This window comes from Oncorhynchus clarkii, unplaced genomic scaffold, assembly GCF_045791955.1.
Source record: "Oncorhynchus clarkii lewisi isolate Uvic-CL-2024 unplaced genomic scaffold, UVic_Ocla_1.0 unplaced_contig_4472_pilon_pilon, whole genome shotgun sequence".
Taxonomy (NCBI): domain Eukaryota; kingdom Metazoa; phylum Chordata; class Actinopteri; order Salmoniformes; family Salmonidae; genus Oncorhynchus; species Oncorhynchus clarkii.
Window position 1 is genome coordinate 24897 of NW_027261108.1, and position 20848 is coordinate 45744.

At 46.5% G+C, this 20848-nt stretch overlaps 1 protein-coding gene across 1 annotated transcript in view; it reads right to left on the reverse strand.

The window, feature by feature from the left end:
* LOC139404866 (insulin-like growth factor 2 mRNA-binding protein 2) overlaps nt 1-20848 on the reverse strand; it is a 90082-nt gene that overhangs the window by 4957 nt on the left and 64277 nt on the right. Inside the window, exons 9-11 of the mRNA XM_071147400.1 lie at nt 13350-13485; nt 9578-9694; nt 7595-7663 (exon numbers count right to left, since the gene is read on the reverse strand). Coding sequence (XP_071003501.1) covers nt 7595-7663; nt 9578-9694; nt 13350-13485 — 322 coding nt within the window. The remainder of the gene's footprint in view (nt 1-7594; nt 7664-9577; nt 9695-13349; nt 13486-20848) is intronic.

Genomic DNA, 20848 nt, shown 5'->3' on the forward strand with positions numbered 1-20848 from the left:
AGAAGAAAGCCATTTCTTAAAGATATCCATAAAAAGTGTTGTTTAAAGTTTGCCACGAGCCACCTGGGAGACACACCAAACATGTGGAAGAAGGTGCTCTGGTCAGATGAAACCAAAATTGAACTTTTTGGCAACAATGCAAAACGTTATGTTTGGCGTAAAAGCAACACAGCTGAACACACCATCCCCACTGTCAAACATGGTGTTGGCAGCATCATGGTTTGGGCCTGCTTTTCTTCAGCCGTGACAGGGAAGATGGTTAAAATTGATGGGAAGATGGATGGAGCCAAATACAGGACCATTCTGGAAGAAAACCTGATGGAGTCTGCAAAAGACCTGAGACTGGGACGGAGATTTGTCTTCCAACAAGACAATGATCCAAAACATAAAGCAAAATCTACAATGGAATGGTTCAAAAATAAACATATCCAGGTGTTAGAATGGCCAAGTCAAAGTCCAGACCTGAATCCAATCGAATCTGTGGAAAGAACTGAAAACTGCTGTTCACAAATGCTCTCCATCCAACCTCACTGAGCTCGAGCTGTTTTGCAAGGAGGAATGGGAAAAAATTTCAGTCTCTCGATGTGCAAAACTGATAGAGACATACCCCAAGCGACTTACAGCTGTAATCGCAGCAAAAGGTGGCACTACAAAGTATTAACTTAAGGGGGCTGAATAATTTTGCACGCCCAATTTTTCAGTTTTTGATTTGTTAAAAAAGTTTGAAATATCCAATAAATGTCGTTCCACTTCATGATTGTGTCCCACTTGTTGTTGATTCTTCACAAAAAAATACAGTTTTATATCTTTATGTTTGAAGCCTGAAATGTGGCAAAAGGTCGCAAAGTTCAAGGGGGCCGAATACTTTCGCAAGGCACTGTATATACAGGGGGTACCAGTACAGAGTCAATGTGGAGGCTATATACAGGGGGTACCAGTACAGAGTCAATGTGGAGGCTATATACAGGGGGTACCGGTACAGAGTCAATGTGGAGGCTATATACAGGGGGTACTGGTACAGAGTCAATGTGGAGGCTATATACAGGGAGTACTGGTACAGAGTCAATGTGGAGGCTATATACAGGGGGTACCAGTACAGAGTCAATGTGGAGGCTATATACAGGGGGTACCAGTACAGAGTCAATGTGGAGGCTATATACAGGGGGTACCGGTACAGAGTCAATGTGGAGGCTATATACAGGGGGTACCGGTACAGAGTCAATGTGGAGGCTATATACAGGGGGTACTGGTACAGAGTCAATGTGGAGGCTATATACAGGGTATTACAGTACAGAGTCAATGTGGAGGCTATATACAGGGGGTACCGGTACAGAGTCAATGTGGAGGCTATATACAGGGGGTACCAGTACAGAGTCAATGTGGAGGCTATATACAGGGGGTACCAGTACAGAGTCAATGTGGAGACTATATACAGGGGGTACTGGTACAGAGTCAATGTGGAGGCTATATACAGGGTATTACGGTACAGAGTCAATGTGGAGGCTATATACAGGGTGTTACGGTACAGAGTCAATGTGGAGGCTATATACAGGGAGTACAGGTACAGAGTCAATGTGGAGGCTATATACAGGGGGTACCGGTACAGAGTCAATGTGGAGGCTATATACAGGGGGTACCGGTACAGAGTCAATGTGGAGGCTATATACAGGGGGTACCGGTACAGAGTCAATGTGGAGGCTATATACAGGAGGTACCAGTACAGAGTCAATGTGGAGGCTATATACAGGGGGTACCGGTACAGAGTCAATGTGGAGGCTATATACAGGGGGTACCAGTACTGAGTCAATGTGGAGGCTATATACAGGGGGTACCGGTACAGAGTCAATGTGGAAGCTATATACAGGGGGTACCAGTACAGAGTCAATGTGGAGGCTATATACAGGGGGTTGTTACCGAGTCAGTGTGGAGGCTATATACAGGGGGTACCGGTACAGAGTCAATGTGGAGGCTATATACAGGGGGTACCGGTACAGAGTCAATGTGGAGGCTATATACAGGGGGTACCGGTACAGAGTCAATGTGGAGGCTATATACAGGAGGTACCAGTACAGAGTCAATGTGGAGGCTATATACAGGGGGTACCGGTACAGAGTCAATGTGGAGGCTATATACAGGGGGTACCAGTACTGAGTCAATGTGGAGGCTATATACAGGGGGTACCGGTACAGAGTCAATGTGGAGGCTATATACAGGGGGTACCAGTACAGAGTCAATGTGGAGGCTATATACAGGGGGTTGTTACCGAGTCAGTGTGGAGGCTATATACAGGGGGTACCGGTACAGAGTCAATGTGGAGGCTATATACAGGGGGTATCGGTACAGAGTCAATGTGGAGGCAATATACAGGAAGTACCGGTACAGAGTCAATGTGGAGGCTATATACAGGGGGCACCGGTACAGAGTCAATGGGGAGGCTATGTGGACACCAAGGAACTTGAAGCTCTCAACCTGCTCCACTACAGCCCCGTCGATGACAATGGGGTCGTGCTCGGTCCTCCTTTTCCTGTAGTCCACAATGATCTAATTTGTCTTGATCACGTTGAGGGAGAGGTTGTTGTCCTGGCACAGGTCTCTGACCTCCTTCCTATAGGCTGTCTCATCGTTGTCGGTGACCAGGGGGTACGGGGGGGGGGGGGGGGGGGGACTGAGCACGTACCCCTGAGGGGCCCCTGTGTTGAGGATCAGCGTGGCGGATGTGGTGTTACCTACCCTAACCACCTGGGGGCCGTCTGTCAGGAAGTCCAGGATCCAGTTTCAGAGGGTGGTGTTCAGACCCAGGGTCCTAAGCTTGGTGACAAGCTTGGAGTGGACAATGGTGTTGAACGCTGAGCTGTAATCAATGAACAGCATTCTTATCTAGGTGGGTGAGGGCAGGGGGGAGAGCAATTGCACCATCTATGGATCTATTGGGGTGGTATGCAAATTGTAGTGGGTCTAGGGTGTCTGGGATGGTGGAGTTCATGTGTGCCATAAGCCAATCTTCTGGGTCGGTGACGGCCCTCATACCCGGCACGATGTTGCCAAAGCGTGCATAAAATGCATTGAGTTCGTCTGGTAGAGAGGCATCATTGACTCTGCGGAGAACATAGCTGGACTTTTACTTATTCCTGTCTTCGGTCGTAGCCTCGGGGTTGTCTTCAATAGCTCTGTGTGCAGTAGCCTTTAGTTTAGCACCAACCTCTGTTAATCCAGGGCTTCTGATTGGTGATGCGGCAAACCCTCACCGTGGGGACAACGTCGCTGATACATTTTGTAATGAAGCCAGTGACGGAGGTGGTTAGTGCGTCAATGTTATTGACGGAGTCTCGAAACAACATATCCCAATCAGCGCTACAAAGCAGTCCTGTAGCATAATCTCTGATTCTGGTGACCAATTCTCAACGGAGCGAGTCATGGGTACTTCCTGTTGGGAGTTTCTGCTTGTAAACAGGAAGCAGGAGTACGGAGTCATGATCTGATTTGCCGAATGATGGAAAAGGGAGGGCCTTGTATGCTTGCGTGTTGGTAGAATAACAGTGGTCTAGAACTTTATCTCCCCATGTGTATTAGTGACACGGAATAAAAATTGCCGGCAAACACAAAAGCAGACTCTGGATGAAGGTTTTCTTGCTTGTTTATAGCTTTGTACAGTTTAAGTATCAGCTTGTTATTTTTCTTGTCCTGAAGTGGAATGTCTACAACAGTCACAATAACAGCTGAAAACTCCCTCGGGAGGTAGAAGGGTCGGCATTTGACCATCATGTAATCCAAGATGGGTGAACAATTGGTTGACACTTCCACCGCTCTGGAGTTAGCACACCAGTTGATGTAGAGGCAAACCCCTCCCCCCCTTGATTTCCCTGACTCTACTGTCCTGACCACCCGGTGAATGGAGAAGCCATTGAGTTCGATAGCCATGTCGGTATCTTGTTTCAGAAAAGCAGATATTATTGCAGTTTCAATAGTCCCATTGGTAGCAAATCTGCGATCGGAGGTCCTCCATCTTACTTTCTAGTGACTGTATATTAGTCAGTAGAATGGAGGGACGATCAGAGGTCCTCCATCTTATTATCTAGTGACTGTACATTAGCCAGTAGAATGGAGGGATGATCAGAGGTCCTCCATCTTATTATCTAGTGACTGTACATTAGCCAGTAGAATGGAGGGACGATCAGAGGTCCTCCATCTTATTATCTAGTGACTGTACATTAGCCAGTAGAATGGAGGGATGATCAGAGGTCCATCTTATTATCTAGTGACTGTACATTAGCCAGTAGAATGGAGGGACGATCAGAGGTCCTCCATCTTATTATCTAGTGACTGTACATTAGCCAGTAGAATGGAGGGACGATCAGAGGTCCATCTTATTATCTAGTGACTGTACATTAGCCAGTAGAATGGAGGGACGATCAGAGGTCCATCTTATTATCTAGTGACTGTACATTAGCCAGTAGAATGGAGGGACGATCAGAGGTCCATCTTGTTATCTAGTGACTGTACATTAGCCAGTAGAATGGAGGGACGATCAGAGGTCCTCCATCTTATTATCTAGTGACTGTACATTAGCCAGTAGAATGGAGGGACGATCAGAGGTCCATCTTATTATCTAGTGACTGTACATTAGCCAGTAGAATGGAGGGACGATCAGAGGTCCATCTTATTATCTAGTGACTGTACATTAGCCAGTAGAATGGAGGGACGATCAGAGGTCCATCTTATTATCTAGTGACTGTACATTAGCCAGTAGAATGGAGGGACGATCAGAGGTCCATCTTGTTATCTAGTGACTGTACATTAGCCAGTAGAATGGAGGGACGATCAGAGGTCCTCCATCTTATTATCTAGTGACTGTACATTAGCCAGTAGAATGGAGGGACGATCAGAGGTCCTCCAACTTATTATCTAGTGACTGTACATTGGCCAGTAGAATGGAGGGACGATCAGAGGTCCATCTTATTATCTAGTGAATGTACATTAGCCAATAGAATGGAATGAAGAGGTGGCTGACAAAATAGCAAAGTTGGGTCGGAGCCTGCAAAACGGCGGCCATCCAGTACGGCGCCGTTTTATCTTCAAGCTTCTGAATCTGGCGGGTAAATGCTGACAGTAGATGCCAATGTTTCAAATACACCTACAGTAGCTGTGCATCACTAGCTATCAGTAGCTAACAGAGAAGACATCTGAGGGAGAACACAGAGCGTGACACTGAACAGCTTGTTGACCAGTGAACGGGCCAAGCTAGAACAGCTTGTTGACCAGTGAACGGGCCAAGCAACCAGTGAACGGGCCAAGCTAGAACAGCTTGTTGACCAGTGAACGGGCCAAGCTAGAACAGCTTGCTGACCAGTGAACGGGCCAAGCTAGAACAGCTTGTTGACCAGTGAACGGACCAAGCTAGAACAGCTTGCTGACCAGTGAACGGGCCAAGCTAGAACAGCTTGTTGACCAGTGAACGGGCCAAGCTAGAACAGCTTGTTGACCAGTGAACGGGCCAAGCTAGAACAGCATGCTGACCAGTGAATGGGCCAAGTTAGAACACACCGACCAACTTCCAACTGAAAGCCAGCAGCTGTCTGACGCGATGCCGTGCCTTCTCAATCTTGAGGCAGACTTGCAGTCAACTACTGTTGCAAAACCGTTGGCACAGGTCCTCCTGAAGTCACTGAATGAGGGCTTCGCATGCATACTGAATCCTCTGGCAGTCAACTTTGATCCAACCCCTACACCAGTATGCCTGATGGATCCAAGTGTCTCTGGCACTTCGCTCAACAGAGATGGAGCCACTAAGGGAAGCAGTCTTTTGTACTTCAGCAAATCAGAAAGTACAGCAGTGGAGCAGCAGGTCCCCAGGAAGATGATAGCACAATGAATTCAGCAAGCATCTCAACCACAGTGCTTCAGAAATATAGCTTCCTCGCATCAAAGATTGTGTCTGAGACCACTGTCTAGCCTGATGGTCAACCTGGCAGGGCATTAAGTGCCTGTGTGAGCTGTGGAAATACCTTGCAGCTGTTTTTATTAACCCTCAGTGATGCACATTTTCATATTACTTACACTACATGACCAAAAGTATGTTTGTGGACACCTGCTCGTTGAACATCCCATTCCAAAATCGTGGGCATTAATGTGGAGTTGGACCCCCCCTTTGCTGCTATAACAGCCTCCACTCTTCAGGGAAGGCTTTCCACTAGATGTTGGAACATTGCTGCAGGGACTTGCTTCCATTCAGCCACAAGAGCATTAGTGAGGTCGGGCACTGATGTTGGGCGATTAAGGCTCTTAGTCGGCGTTCCAATTCATCCCAAAGGTGTTCTATGGGGTTGAGGTAGGGGCTCTGTGCAGGCCAGTCAAGATCTTAACAAACCATTTCTGTATGGACCTCGCTTTGTGCACGAGGGAATTGTCATGCTGAAACAGGAAAGGGCCTTCCCAAAACTGTTGCCACACAGTTGGAAGCACAGAATCGTCTAGAATGTCATTGTATGCTGTAGCATTAAGATTTCCCTTCACCGAACCATGAAAAACAGCCATAGACCATTATTCCTCCTCCACCAAACTTTACAGTTGACACTATGCATTCGGGCAAGTAGCGTTCTCCTGGTATCCGCCAAACCCAGATGTCTGTCGGACTACCAGATGGTGAAGCGTGATTCATCACTCCAAAGAACGCATTTCCACTGCTCCAGAGTCCAAAGGTGGCGAGCTTTCCAGCCGACACCATGCGCAATGCTAAGCGATCTAAGTGTGTGTCTGCTCGGACTTGGAAGTTCTTGTGCTAACATTGCTTCCAGAGGCAGTTTGGAACTCGGTTGTCAGTGTTGCAACCGAGGACATAAGATTAAAGGTACTTGATTCTTCTTACATCTGCTACTAAAGTTAAAGCATTGGATTGGTGTAAACATGGGCAAGAGTTTACTTCCTGCCATATTTATTGTACCAGTCTAGGTGCTTATCCTTTAAATCGAAGTCACATTAGGATTTATTTATCGTTTGGAGTTGTATGGAGTCCTCTAGTGGCCAGAAGTCTGTGTTTAGCATGGGCAGAGCCATTGGATACGAGTCATTTTGATTTAGTCAACTGGGCGGGACTTCCAACTTCACTGGCTGGTCCCTCATTCCCTTCTCCCAGACACTATCATGACACCGATACAAAGATGTTATGTCTACCCAGCTGGTCCCTCATTCCCGTCTCACAGACATCATCATGACACCGATACAAATATGTTATGTCTACCCAATGGCAGGAAGTGACATCCCCCCAAAAAACTAACTGTAGGCCTACAACACATACAGTAAATGGTTCCTAGCCTCCCATAGGCTACTTTCTAAAACTAAACACTAAAACTGATAACTAAATAGAAAGGTTTTTAATAAAACTAGTCAATCCAGTCTGAAAACTAACTGAAACTGAACTTCAAATAGAATAACTATAAAAAATTAAAAAATGACTATAAATAAAAAAACAAATAAAAACGAATATTCAATCACAAAACAATAATAACCTTGTTGAAACAAAGGCTAATTATCTTGGAGTTGCATGTCACTGTTCAGAAATAAAGTGAGGACCTAAAATGTGTGTGAAATGAGGACTTACTGAGTGCTGGCACTGTATGGCACTGGCTGGTAGAACCCCATACAAACCACCAAGATGTGAAGAGGGACACTGTGGAGACAGACTGGGGTGAGATGGGCTGTACAGAGGACACATCTCTTCCCCTCCTTGTATATAAGCACTGTGAGTCATTTATTAAATCACGTACATGCACAGATCTCACTCACACCAATTTACCTGCTTCAAGATTGATTCATTTCTCTGCAAAAATAAAATGATTTCTGCTCCTCCACATTGTATACAGAATTTCATGCCATGGATTGTATTCACGAGGAAGGGCCTGTAGATTAGTGTAGTGTACTAGGAAGGGGCAGTAGTGTGTACTCACTAGGAAGGGGCTGTAGTGTGTAGTGTTCTCACTAGGAAGGGGCTGTAGTGTACAGTGTACTCACTAGGAAGGGGCTGTAATGTGTAGTGTTCTCACTAGGAAGGGGCTGTAGTGTGTTCTCACTAGGAAGGGGCTGTAGTGTGTAGTGTTCTCACTAGGAAGGGGCTGTAATGTGTAGTGTTCTCACTAGGAAGGGGCTGTAGTGTAGTAGTGTTCTCACTAGAAAGGGGCAATAGTGTACAGTGTACTCACTAGGAAGGGGCTGTAGTGTAATAGTGTTCTCACTAGGAAGGGGCTGTAGTGTGTACTCACTAGGAAGGGGCTGTAGTGTAGTAGTGTTCTCACTAGGAGGGGCTGTAGTGTGTAGTGTTCTCACTAGGAAGGGGCTGTAGTGTGTACTCACTAGGAAGGGGCTGTAGTGTAATAGTGTTCTCACTAGGAAGGGGCTGTAGTGTGTAGTGTTCTCACTAGGAAGGGGCTGTAGTGTACAGTGTACTCACTAGGAAGGGGCTGTAGTGTAGTAGTGTACTCACTAGGAAGGGGCAGTAGTGTAGTAGTGTTCCCACTAGGAAGGGGCTGTAGTGTGTAGTGTTCTCACTAGGAAGGGGCAGTAGTGTAGTAGTGTTCTCACTAGGAAGGGGCTGTAATGTACAGTGTTCTCACTAGGAAGGGGCTGTAGTGTAGTAGTGTACTCACTAGGAAGGGGCAGTAGTGTAGTAGTGTTCCCACTAGGAAGGGGCTGTAGTGTGTTCTCACTAGGAAGGGGCTGTAGTGTAATAGTGTTCTCACTAGGAAGGGGCAGTAGTGTAGTAGTGTTCTCACTAGGAAGGGGCTGTAGTGTGTAGTGTTCTCACTAGGAAAGGGCTGTAGTGTAATAGTGTTCTCACTAGGAAGGGGCTGTAGTGTAATAGTGTTCTCACAAGGAAGGGGCTGTAGTGTGTAGTGTTCCCACTAGGAAGGGGCAGTAGTGTGTTCTCACTAGGAAGGGGCTGTAGTGTAATAGTGTTCTCACTAGGAAGGGGCTGTAGTGTGTTCTCACTAGGAAGGGGCTGTAGTGTGTTCTCACTAGGAAGGGGCTGTAGTGTGTTCTCACTAGGAAGGGGCTGTAGTGTAATAGTGTTCTCACTAGGAAGGGGCTGTAGTGTAGTAGTGTACTCACTAGGAAGGGGCTGTAGTGTGTAGTGTTCTCACTAGGAAGGGGCTGTAGTGTGTAGTGTTCTCACTAGGAAGGGGCTGTAGTGTGTAGTGTTCTCACTAGGAAGGGGCTGTAATGTACAGTGTTCTCACTAGGAAGGGGCTGTAGTGTAGTAGTGTACTCACTAGGAAGGGGCTGTAGTGTGTAGTGTTCTCACTAGGAAGGGGCTGTAGTGTGTAGTGTTCTCACTAGGAAGGGGCTGTAGTGTGTTCTCACTAGGAAGGGGATGTAGTGTAATAGTGTTCTCACTAGGAAGGGGCTGTAGTGTGTAGTGTACTCACTAGGAAGGGGCTGTAGTGTGTAGTGTTCTCACTAGGAAGGGGCTGTAGTGTGTAGTGTTCTCACTAGGAAGGGGCTGTAGTGTAATAGTGTTCTCACTAGGAAGGGGCTGTAGTGTGTAGTGTACTCACTAGGAAGGGGCTGTAGTGTGTAGTGTACTCACTAGGAAGGGTCCGGGGTGTGCTCCTCGTGGGCCTGTTGCTGGCGGTAAAACAGACAAACCAGTGGAGAAGATTCCCAGAGCATTCAGGTTCAGCCCCGGGATAAGGTTGGTTTGTTGCTAGAAGAGATGAACAGAGGCACACAGGAGTGTGTGTGTGTGTGTGTGTGTGTGTGTGTGTGTGTGTGTGTGTGTGTGTGTGTGTGTGTGTGTGTGTGTGTGTGTGTGTGTGTGTGTGTGTGTGTGTGTGTGTGTGTGTGTGTGTGTGTGTGTGTGTGTGTGACAGATCCATTTTTTATTTAATCTCCCAGAGAGTTAAGCATTTCACTGTACCTGAAATGCTGGAAACTTGAGACCATCTTCATAAAGCCATATTGTGTAGTAACCCTGGTGTGTGGCCAGATGTCCGTCTGACAGCAACACTACACCTTTCTGGTTCACCTGACCAGTCTACTTCATGCTTTAGAAAGCTTGATATCATTTAGCAAACACACTGAGCAGTAATGTTTTATCATTAAAACATCTTTATGTAAATGTCATAGATCTGGCATAAATATGACTGAAGATTATATTTTATGACATCTTAATTACAAAATGCATCTTGTGCCAGGAAATGTATCATTAGAGGTCACTGTGAAACTACTATTATTCTTTAGAATTTAACAAGCATAGATTTGTTTTTGTGTGCCAAATTTGAAAAAAAAAGTGACCAGAGGCCACAAGTAACTTGGTCAAAAATAATGGCACCGATCAGACTATAGGTGGCGCTGCTGTAAGCAGTCTCACTTAAACCCTCATCTCCTTCGCCCTGTTTGACCTATAGACTTTAAACTTTGTATGTAGGTGTTTTTCCTCATGCTGAACACATTTGCCTCAAGGACCCATAAGGTCCATCAGGATAGGTTTTCCTCGATCTTTTAAATTTTAGAAAATCTTTAAAAAAATATATTCTCATGAACCTTAAGTCCAAATAACACCAACTTTGGTAAGTAGTCCCTAAGGCTGGTCATGGCTCACATCAACACCATTATCCCAGAAACCCTAAACCCACTCCAATTTGCACACCAACCCAACAAACATATCCACAGATGACACAATCTCCATTGCACTCCACACTGCCCTTTCCCACCTGGACAAAAGGAACACCTATGTGAGAATGCTATTCATTGACTACAGCTCAGCGTTCAACACCATAGTGCCCTCAAAGCTCATCAATAAGCTAAGGACCCTGGGACTAAACACCTCCTTCTGCAATTGGATCCTGGACTTCCTGACAGGCCACCCCCAGGTGGTAAGGGTAGGTAACAACACATCAGCCACACTGATCCTCAACACGGGGGCCCCTCAGGGGTGTGTGCTCAGCCCTTCCTGTACTCCCTGTTCACTCATGACTGCATGGCCAGGCACAAATCCTACACCATCATTAAGTTTGCCAGTGGTAGGCCTGATCACCGACAACGACGAGACAGCCTATAGGGAGGAGGTCAGAGGCCTGGACGTGTGGTGCCAGTACAACAACCTCTCCCTCACTGTGATCAAGACAAAGGAGATAATTGTGGACTACAGGAAAAGGAGGACCGAGCGCTCCCCCATTCTCATCGAAGGGGCTGTAGTGGAGCAGGTTGAGAGCTTCAAGTTCCTTGGTGTCCACATCCCCAACAAACTATCATGGTCCAAACATACTAAGACAGTTGTGAAGAGGGCACAACAAAGCTTATTCCCCCTCAGGAGACTGAAAAGATTTGGCATGGGTCCTCAGATCCTTAAGTTCTACAGCTGCACCATGGAGAGCATCCTGACTGGTTGCATCACTACCTGGTATGGGGCCAAGCTTCCTGCCATCCAGGACCTCTATACCAAGCGGTGTCAGAGGAAGGCCCTAAAAATTGTTAGACTCCAGCCACCCTAGTCATAGACTGTTCTCTCTGCTACCGCACGGCAAGTCTAGGTCCAAAAGGGTTCTTAACAGCTTCTACCCCCAAACCATAAGACTCTTGAACAGATAATCAAATGGATACCCAGACTATTTTCATTGCGCCCCCCCCCCCCCTCTCTTACACTGCTGCTACTTTCTTATTATCTATGCATAGTCACTTTAACTCTACCTACAGTACATGTACACTACCTTTCAAAAGTTTGGGGTCTCATAGGAATTTCCTTGTTTATGAAAGAAAAGGCAAAAAAAATGTCCATTCAAATTGATCAGAAATATAGTGTGGACATTGCAAACCATAGTCTGTTTTTTTATGGCGGTTTTGGAGACGTGGCTTTGTACCCGTTTCCTCCAGCATCTTCACAAGGTCCTTTGCTGTTGTTCTGGGATTGATTTGAACTTTTCAGACCAAAGCACGTTCATCTCTAGGAGATTTAACGCGTCTCCTTCCTGAGCGGTATGACGGCTGTGTGGTCCCATGGTGTTTATACTTGCGTACTATTGTTTGTACAGATGAACGTGGTACCTTCAGGCGTTTGGAAATTGCTCCCAAGGATGAACCAGACTTGTGGAGGTCTACAATTTTTTTTCTGAGGTCTTGGCTGATTTCTTTTGATTTTCCCATGATGTCAAGCAAAGAGGCACTGAGTTTGAAGGTAGACCTTGAAATACATCCACAGGTACACCTCCAATTGACTCAAATGATGTAATTTAGCCTATCAGAAGCTTCTAAAGCCATGACAGCATTTTCTGGAGTTTTCCAAGCTGTTTAAAGGCACAGTCAACTTAGTGTATGTAAACTTCTGACCTACTGGAATTGTGATACAGTGAATTATAATCTGTCTGTAAACATTTGTTGGAAAAATTACTTGTGTCATGTAGATGTCCTAACCGACTTGAAAAACAAGTTAGATGGCTGCACCACACCAGCTAGTGGCACTGTAGAGGTCATTGGCACCAGTGTCACAATGGGATACTAGAACAATAACTGTTGATCAATTGGACTTTGTCTTATGCAAATTTATGTTAGATTTTAATTATGCAGATGACCAATGTGAAATTATGTGTTATCTATATATATATCACATATTGTTGCTGAAAAACAGTCTTAACGTAGTGAAAAATGTATATTGTATTGTGGAAAATGTGAAACTGGAAGTCCTACTACCACTTGCGCAATCAGCAGAGAGAGAGAGAGAGACACTACATGATAGAGTGCCTGCTTTGTTACCCAACTGAGCTGCTCACAGCTATATTTATGAAATACTGTTTTCAGAATGAATTATTCTCAATGTTGCATAACATAATCAAGTCACCAGTTATGTCTCTGTGTGTGTTGGAGCTGGGTGAGACAGGGCTGTGGTATCAGATCATGTGTGTGGAGCTGGGTGAGACAGGGCTGTGGTATCAGATCATGTGTGTTGGAGCTGGGTGAGACAGGGCTGAGGTATCAGATCATGTGTGTGGGGCTGGGTGAGACAGGGCTGAGGTATCAGATCATGTGTGTGGGGCTGGGTGAGACAGGGCTGTGGTATCAGATCATTTGTGTTGGGGCTGGGTGAGACAGGGCTGAGGTATCAGATCATGTGTGTTGGGGCTGGCTGAGACAGGGCTGAGGTATCAGATAATGTGTGTTGGGGCTGGGTGAGACAGGGCTGAGGTATCAGATCATGTGTGTTGGGGCTGGGTGAGACAGGGCTGTGGTATCGGGTGGGTGGGGTGGGAAGTGAAGTGTTAGAGTTTGTGCTGCTATAAGAATGAGTCAGAGGCCAAGCTAACCAACTGACACAGCCAGACAGACAGCAAGACTGACAGACAGCCAGTGTTTACATGAAGCCTTACGTTAACAGCAGCGATGTCGTTCTCGTAGGCGTCCCTCAGTTTCCTCATGACCTCCCCCTCAGCCTTACAGCACGCCTCCATACTGCCCTTCACTGTGATGGTCCTCTCTGGGTTACAGATGGTTATGTCCTGTAACCTGGAACACATACATCAAGTCAGCAAGTAACCCTAACGCTTCCCTGGGTTACAGATGGTCCTGGACACATCTGGATTCTCTTATAGATGGTCCTCTCTGGGTTAGATGGTCCAGACACATCTGGATTCCCTTATAGATGGTCCTCTCTGGGTTACAGATGGTCCTGGACACATCTGGATTCCATTATAGATGGTCCTCTCTGGGTTAGATGGTCCAGACACATCTGGATTCCCTTATAGATGGTCCTCTCTGGGTTAGATGGTCCAGACACCTCTGGATTCCCTTATAGATGGTCCTCTCTGGGTTACAGATGGTCCAGACACATCTGGATTCCCTTATAGATGGTCCTTTCTAGGTTACAGATGGTCCAGACACATCTGGATTCCCTTATAGATGGTCCTCTCTGGGTTACAGATGGTCCTGGACACATCTGGATTCCATTATAGATGGTCCTCTCTGGGTTAGATGGTCCAGACACATCTGGAGTCCCTTATAGATGGTCTTCTCTGGGTTACAGATGGTCCAGACACATCTGGATTCCCTTATAGATGGTCCTCTCTGGGTTACAGATGGTCCTGGACACATCTGGATTCCATTATAGATGGTCCTCTCTGGGTTAGATGGTCCAGACACATCTGGAGTCCCTTATAGATGGTCTTCTCTGGGTTACAGATGGTCCAGACACATCTGGATTCCCTTATAGATGGTCCTCTCTAGGTTACAGATGGTCCAGAAACATCTGGATTCTCTTATAGATGGTCCTCTCTGGGTTAGATTTTCCAGACACATCTGGATTCCCTTATAGATGGTCCTCTCTGGGTTAGATGGTCAAGACACATCTGGATTCCCTTGTAGATGATCCTTTCTAGGTTACAGATGGTCCAGACACATCTGGATTCCCTTATAGATGGTCCTCTCTGGGTTACAGATGGTCCTGGACACATCTGGATTCCATTATAGATGGTCCTCTCTGGGTTAGATGGTCCAGACACATCTGGAGTCCCTTATAGATGGTCTTCTCTGGGCTACAGATGGTCCTGGACACATCTGGATTCCCTTATAGATGGTCCTCTCTGGGTTACAGATGGTCCAGACACATCTGGATTCCCTTATAGATGGTCTTCTCTGGGTTACAGATGGTCCAGACACATCTGGATTCCCTTATAGATGGTCCTCTCTGGGTTACAGATGGTCCAGGACACATCTGGATTCCCTTATCGATGGTCCTGTTTGGGTGACAGATGGTCCAGACACATCTGGATTGTGATGTCACTACAGGAGGAAAGGATGGAGAGTAGAAACCCTTCTCAGAACACTCAGTCGCGCTCACACCCTCTCTGTCACACACCCTCTCTGTCACACACCCTCCCATTCATTACCCCCCTCCAACACAATGATACAGAGCCATTCATTACCACCCCCCCCAACACAATGATTCAGTGCCATTCATTACCCCCCCCCCCCAACACAATGATACAGAGCCATTCATTACCCACCCCCCCAACATAATGATACAGAGCCATTCATTACCTCCCCCCAACACAATGATACACAGCCATTCATTACCCCCCCAACACAATGATACAGAGCCATTCATTACCCCGAATTGGAGTGGGTCTAGGGTTTCTTGGATGATGGTGTTGATGTGAGCCATGACCAGCCTTTTAAAGCACTTCATGGCTACTGACGTGAGTGCTATGCACCATAGCACTCACATCAGTAGCCATGAAGTGCTTTTTAGTCATTTAGGCAGGAACAGGAACTGGGATTTGTCAGACCAGGCAATGTTTTTCCACTTGCGTGCCCATAGGAGCTGCTTGTTCTTGCTAATAGGAGTGGAACCCGGTGTGGTCGTCTGCTGCAATAGCCCATCCGTGACAAGGACCGACAAGTTGTATGTTCCGAGATGCCATTCTGCACATTGTTGTACAGCTCCATTATTTGCCTGTTTGTGGCCCGCCTGTTAACACGATTCTTGTCCTTCTCATCAACAAGCTGTTTTCACCCATAGGACTGCCACTGACTGAATGTTTTTTGTTTGTCGCCACATTCACCTGGCTATCCGTCAATAAAAATGGGGCCATCTGGTTTGTTTAATATATATACTGTACTTTAACTTTTTATACTTAAGTACATTTTAAAACCAAATACTTTTAGACTTTTATTCAAGTAATATTTTACTGGGTGACTTTCACTTTTACTTGAGTATGAACATTTTTCCACCACTGCTAGGCAGTCTGTGACTGAGTCTGTACACTAGGCAGTCTGTGACTGAGTCTGTACACTAGGCAGTCTGTGACTGAGTCTGTACACTAGGCAGTCTGTGACTGAGTCTGTACACTAGGCAGTCTGTGACTGAGTCTGTACACTAGGTAGTCTGTGACTGAGTCTGTACACTAGGCAGTCTGTGACTGAGTCTGTACACTAGGTCGTCTGTGACTGAGTCTGTACACTAGGCAGTCTGTGACTGAGTCTGTACACTAGGTCGTCTGTGACTGAGTCTGTACACTAGGCAGTCTGTGACTGAGTCTGTACACTAGGTAGTCTGTGACTGAGTCTGTACACTAGGCAGTCTGTGACTGAGTCTGTACACTAGGTAGTCTGTGACTGAGTCTGTACACTAGGCAGTCTGTGACTGAGTCTGTACACTAGGCAGTCTGTGACTGAGTCTGTACACTAGGCAGTCTGTGACTGAGTCTGTACACTAGGCAGTCTGTGACTGAGTAGGTACACTAGGCAGTCTGTGACTGAGTCTGTACACTAGGCAGTCTGTGACTGAGTCTGTACACTAGGCAGTCTGTGACTGAGTCTGTACACTAGGCAGTCTGTGACTGAGTCTGTACACTAGGCAGTCTGTGACTGAGTCTGTACACTAGGCAGTCTGTGACTGAGTCTGTACACTAGGCAGTCTGTGACTGAGTCTGTACACTAGGCAGTCTGTGACTGAGTCTGTACACTAGGCAGTCTGTGACTGAGTCTGTACACTAGGTAGTCTGTGACTGAGTCTGTACACTAGGTCGTCTGTGACTGAGTCTGTACACTAGGTAGTCTGTGACTGAGTCTGTACACTAGGTCGTCTGTGACTGAGTCTGTACACTAGGCAGTCTGTGACTGAGTCTGTACACTAGGTAGTCTGTGACTGAGTCTGTACACTAGGTCGTCTGTGACTGAGTCTGTACACTAGGTAGTCTGTGACTGAGTCTGTACACTAGGTCGTCTGTGACTGAGTCTGTACACTAGGCAGTCTGTGACTGAGTCTGTACACTAGGCAGTCTGTGACTGAGTCTGTACACTAGGCAGTCTGTGACTGAGTCTGTACACTAGGCAGTCTGTGACTGAGTCTGTACACTAGGCGGTCTGTGACTGAGTCTGTACACTAGGCAGTCTGTGACTGAGTCTGTACACTAGGCAGTCTGTGACTGAGTCTGTACACTAGGCAGTCTGTGACTGAGTCTGTACACTAGGCAGTCTGTGACTGAGTCTGTACACTAGTCAGTCTGTGACTGAGTCTGTACACTAGGCAGTCTGTGACTGAGTCTGTACACTAGGTAGTCTGTGACTGAGTCTGTACACTAGGTCGTCTGTGACTGAGTCTGTACACTAGGTAGTCTGTGACTGAGTCTGTACACTAGGCAGTCTGTGACTGAGTCTGTACACTAGGCGGTCTGTGACTGAGTCTGTACACTAGGCAGTCTGTGACTGAGTCTGTACACTAGGCAGTCTGTGACTGAGTCTGTACACTAGGCGGTCTGTGACTGAGTCTGTACACTAGGCGGTCTGTGACTGAGTCTGTACACTAGGCGGTCTGTGACTGAGTCTGTACACTAGGCAGTCTGTGACTGAGTCTGTACACTAGGCGGTCTGTGACTGAGTCTGTACACTAGGCGGTCTGTGACTGAGTCTGTACACTAGGCTAGTCTGTGACTGAGTCTGTACACTAGGCAGTCTGTGACTGAGTCTGTACACTAGGTAGTCTGTGACTGAGTCTGTACACTAGGCAGTCTGTGACTGAGTCTGTACACTAGGCAGTCTGTGACTGAGTCTGTACACTAGGCAGTCTGTGACTGAGTCTGTACACTAGGCAGTCTGTGACTGAGTCTGTACACTAGGCAGTCTGTGACTGAGTCTGTACACTAGGCAGTCTGTGACTGAGTCTGTACACTAGGCAGTCTGTGACTGAGTCTGTACACTAGGCAGTCTGTGACTGAGTCTGTACACTAGGCAGTCTGTGACTGAGTCTGTACACTAGGCAGTCTGTGACTGAGTCTGTACACTAGGCAGTCTGTGACTGAGTCTGTACACTAGGCAGTCTGTGACTGAGTCTGTACACTAGGTAGTCTGTGACTGAGTCTGTACACTAGGCAGTCTGTGACTGAGTCTGTACACTAGGCAGTCTGTGACTGAGTCTGTACACTAGGTAGTCTGTGACTGAGTCTGTACACTAGGCAGTCTGTGACTGAGTCTGTACACTAGGCAGTCTGTGACTGAGTCTGTACACTAGGCAGTCTGTGACTGAGTCTGTACACTAGGCAGTCTGTGACTGAGTCTGTACACTAGGCAGTCTGTGACTGAGTCTGTACACTAGGCAGTCTGTGACTGAGTCTGTACACTAGGCAGTCTGTGACTGAGTCTGTACACTAGGCAGTCTGTGACTGAGTCTGTACACTAGGCAGTCTGTGACTGAGTCTGTACACTAGGCAGTCTGTGACTGAGTCTGTACACTAGGCAGTCTGTGACTGAGTCTGTACACTAGGTAGTCTGTGACTGAGTCTGTACACTAGGCAGTCTGTGACTGAGTCTGTACACTAGGCAGTCTGTGACTGAGTCTGTACACTAGGTAGTCTGTGACTGAGTCTGTACACTAGGCAGTCTGTGACTGAGTCTGTACACTAGGCAGTCTGTGACTGAGTCTGTACACTAGGCAGTCTGTGACTGAGTCTGTACACTAGGCAGTCTGTGACTGAGTCTGTACACTAGGCAGTCTGTGACTGAGTCTGTACACTAGGCGGTCTGTGACTGAGTCTGTACACTAGGTCGTCTGTGACTGAGTCTGTACACTAGGCAGTCTGTGACTGAGTCTGTACACTAGGCAGTCTGTGACTGAGTCTGTACACTAGGCAGTCTGTGACTGAGTCTGTACACTAGGTAGTGAACAGACTCAGTTGGAACGTCATTTCCGGTCACAACTTGTAGACTTGTTTACATGCTGCTGTGCGGCGTGTTGCTAACCTTACTTTGCTACCTGCCGCTCATTCAGCCAAAATAAACTTTCAACCGGTTCTCCTCATTAAGCAACAGGTCAGAGACCGAGCCTTCTCTGGTCTCTCTTCCTCCCGCTACGGGGTCTGAGATGCTGAAGCTTCCCACCATTAGCTCTGACAAATTGAAAACTCTAGTCATTGGCGAAACCATTACCATTAAGTATTACACTTAAAAAAAATCATCCAGCGATCATACACTGTTTACCAGGGGGCAGGGCTACCAACGTTAAGGCTAATCTGAAGATGGTGCTGGCTAACGCTAAAACTGGCGAGTGTAGAGAGTATAGAGATATTGTTATCCACGTCGGCACCAACGATGTTAGGATGAAACAGTCAGAGGTCACCAAGCACAAAATAGCATCTGCGTGTAAATCAGCTAGAAAGATGTTTCGGCATCGAGTAATTGTCTCTGGCCCCCTCCCAGTTAGGGGGAGTGATGAGCTCTACAGAAGTCTCACAACTCAATCGCTGATTGAAACTGTTTTCTGCCCATCCCAAAATATAGAATTTGTAGATAATTGGCCCTCTTTCTGGGACTCACCGACTAACAGGACCAAGCCTGGCCTGCTAAGGAGTGACGGACTCCATCCTAGCTGGAGGGGTGCTCTCATCTTATCTACCAACATAGACAGGGCTCTAACTCCCCTAGCTCCACAATGAAATAGGGTGCAGGCCAAGCAGCAAACTGTTAGCCAGCCTGCCAGCTTAGTTGAGTCTGCCACTAGCACAGTCAGTGTAGTCAGCTCAGCTATTCCCATTGAGTGTCTGTGCATCTATCTAGATTGGGCAAAACAAAACATGGCGGTGTTCGCCTTAGGAATCTCACTAGAATAAAGACCTTAAGCCTTATGAATTTACTGTGTTAAATGAGGCCTCACCTCCTGGTTACACTAGTGAGCATATCCCCCGTGCATCCCGCAAAGGCAGAGGTGTTGCTAACATTCACAATAGAACATTTCAATTTACAAAAAAAAACGACTGCGTTTTTGTCTTTTGAGCTTCTAGTCATGAAATGTATGCAGCCTACTCAATCACTTTTTATAGGTACTGTTTACAGGCCTCCTGGGCCATATACAACGTTCCTCACTGAGGTCCCTGAATTCCTATCGGACCTTGTAGTCATGGCAGATAATATTCACATTTTTGGTGAATTTAATATTCACATGGAAAAGTCCACAGACTCACTCCAAAAGGCTTTCGGAGCCATCATCGACTCAGTGGGTTTTGTCCAACATGTCTCCGGACCTACTCACTGCCACAGTCATACTCTGGACCTAGTTTTGTCCTGTGGAATAAATGTTGTAATGTTTTTCCTCATAATCCTGGACTATCAGACCAACATTTTATTATGTTTGCAATCGAAAAACAAATCTGCTCAGACCCCAACCAAGGATCATCAATATCCGTACTATACATTCTCGGACAACCCAAGTCCTAGATGCCCTTCCAGACTCCCTCCACCTCCTCAAGGACGTCAGAGTACAAAAATCAGTCAACCAACTAACTGAGGAACTCAATTTAACGTTGATTAATACCCAAGATGCATTTGTCATAAGAAACTGTCCCCCTGGTATACAGAAAATACCCGAGCTCTGAGCAAGATTCCTGAAAATTGGAGCGGAAATGGCGCCACACCAAACTGGATGTCTTCTGACTAGCTTGGAAAGACAGTACCGTGCATTATCGAAGAGCCCTCACTGCTGCTCTACCAAACTGGAAGTCTTCTGACTAGCTTGGAAAGACAGTACCGTGCAGTGTCGAAGAGCCCTTACTGCTGCTCGATCATCCTATATTTCCAACTTAACTGAGGAGAATAAGAACAATCCCCCCCCAAAAAATTGACACTGTCGCAAAGCTAACTGAAAAGCAGCATTCCCCAAGAGAGGATGGCTTTCACAGCAGTGATAAATTCATGAACTTCTTTGACGAAAAGATCATGATCTCAAGAAGGCTAATTACAGACTCCTCTTTCAGTCTATGTATTCCTCCAAAGCTCAGTTGTCCTGAGTCTGCACATCACTGCCAGGATCTAGGATCAAGGGAGACACTCAAGTTTGTAATACTAGATCTCTTGACACATTGACAAAAATAATCATGGCTTC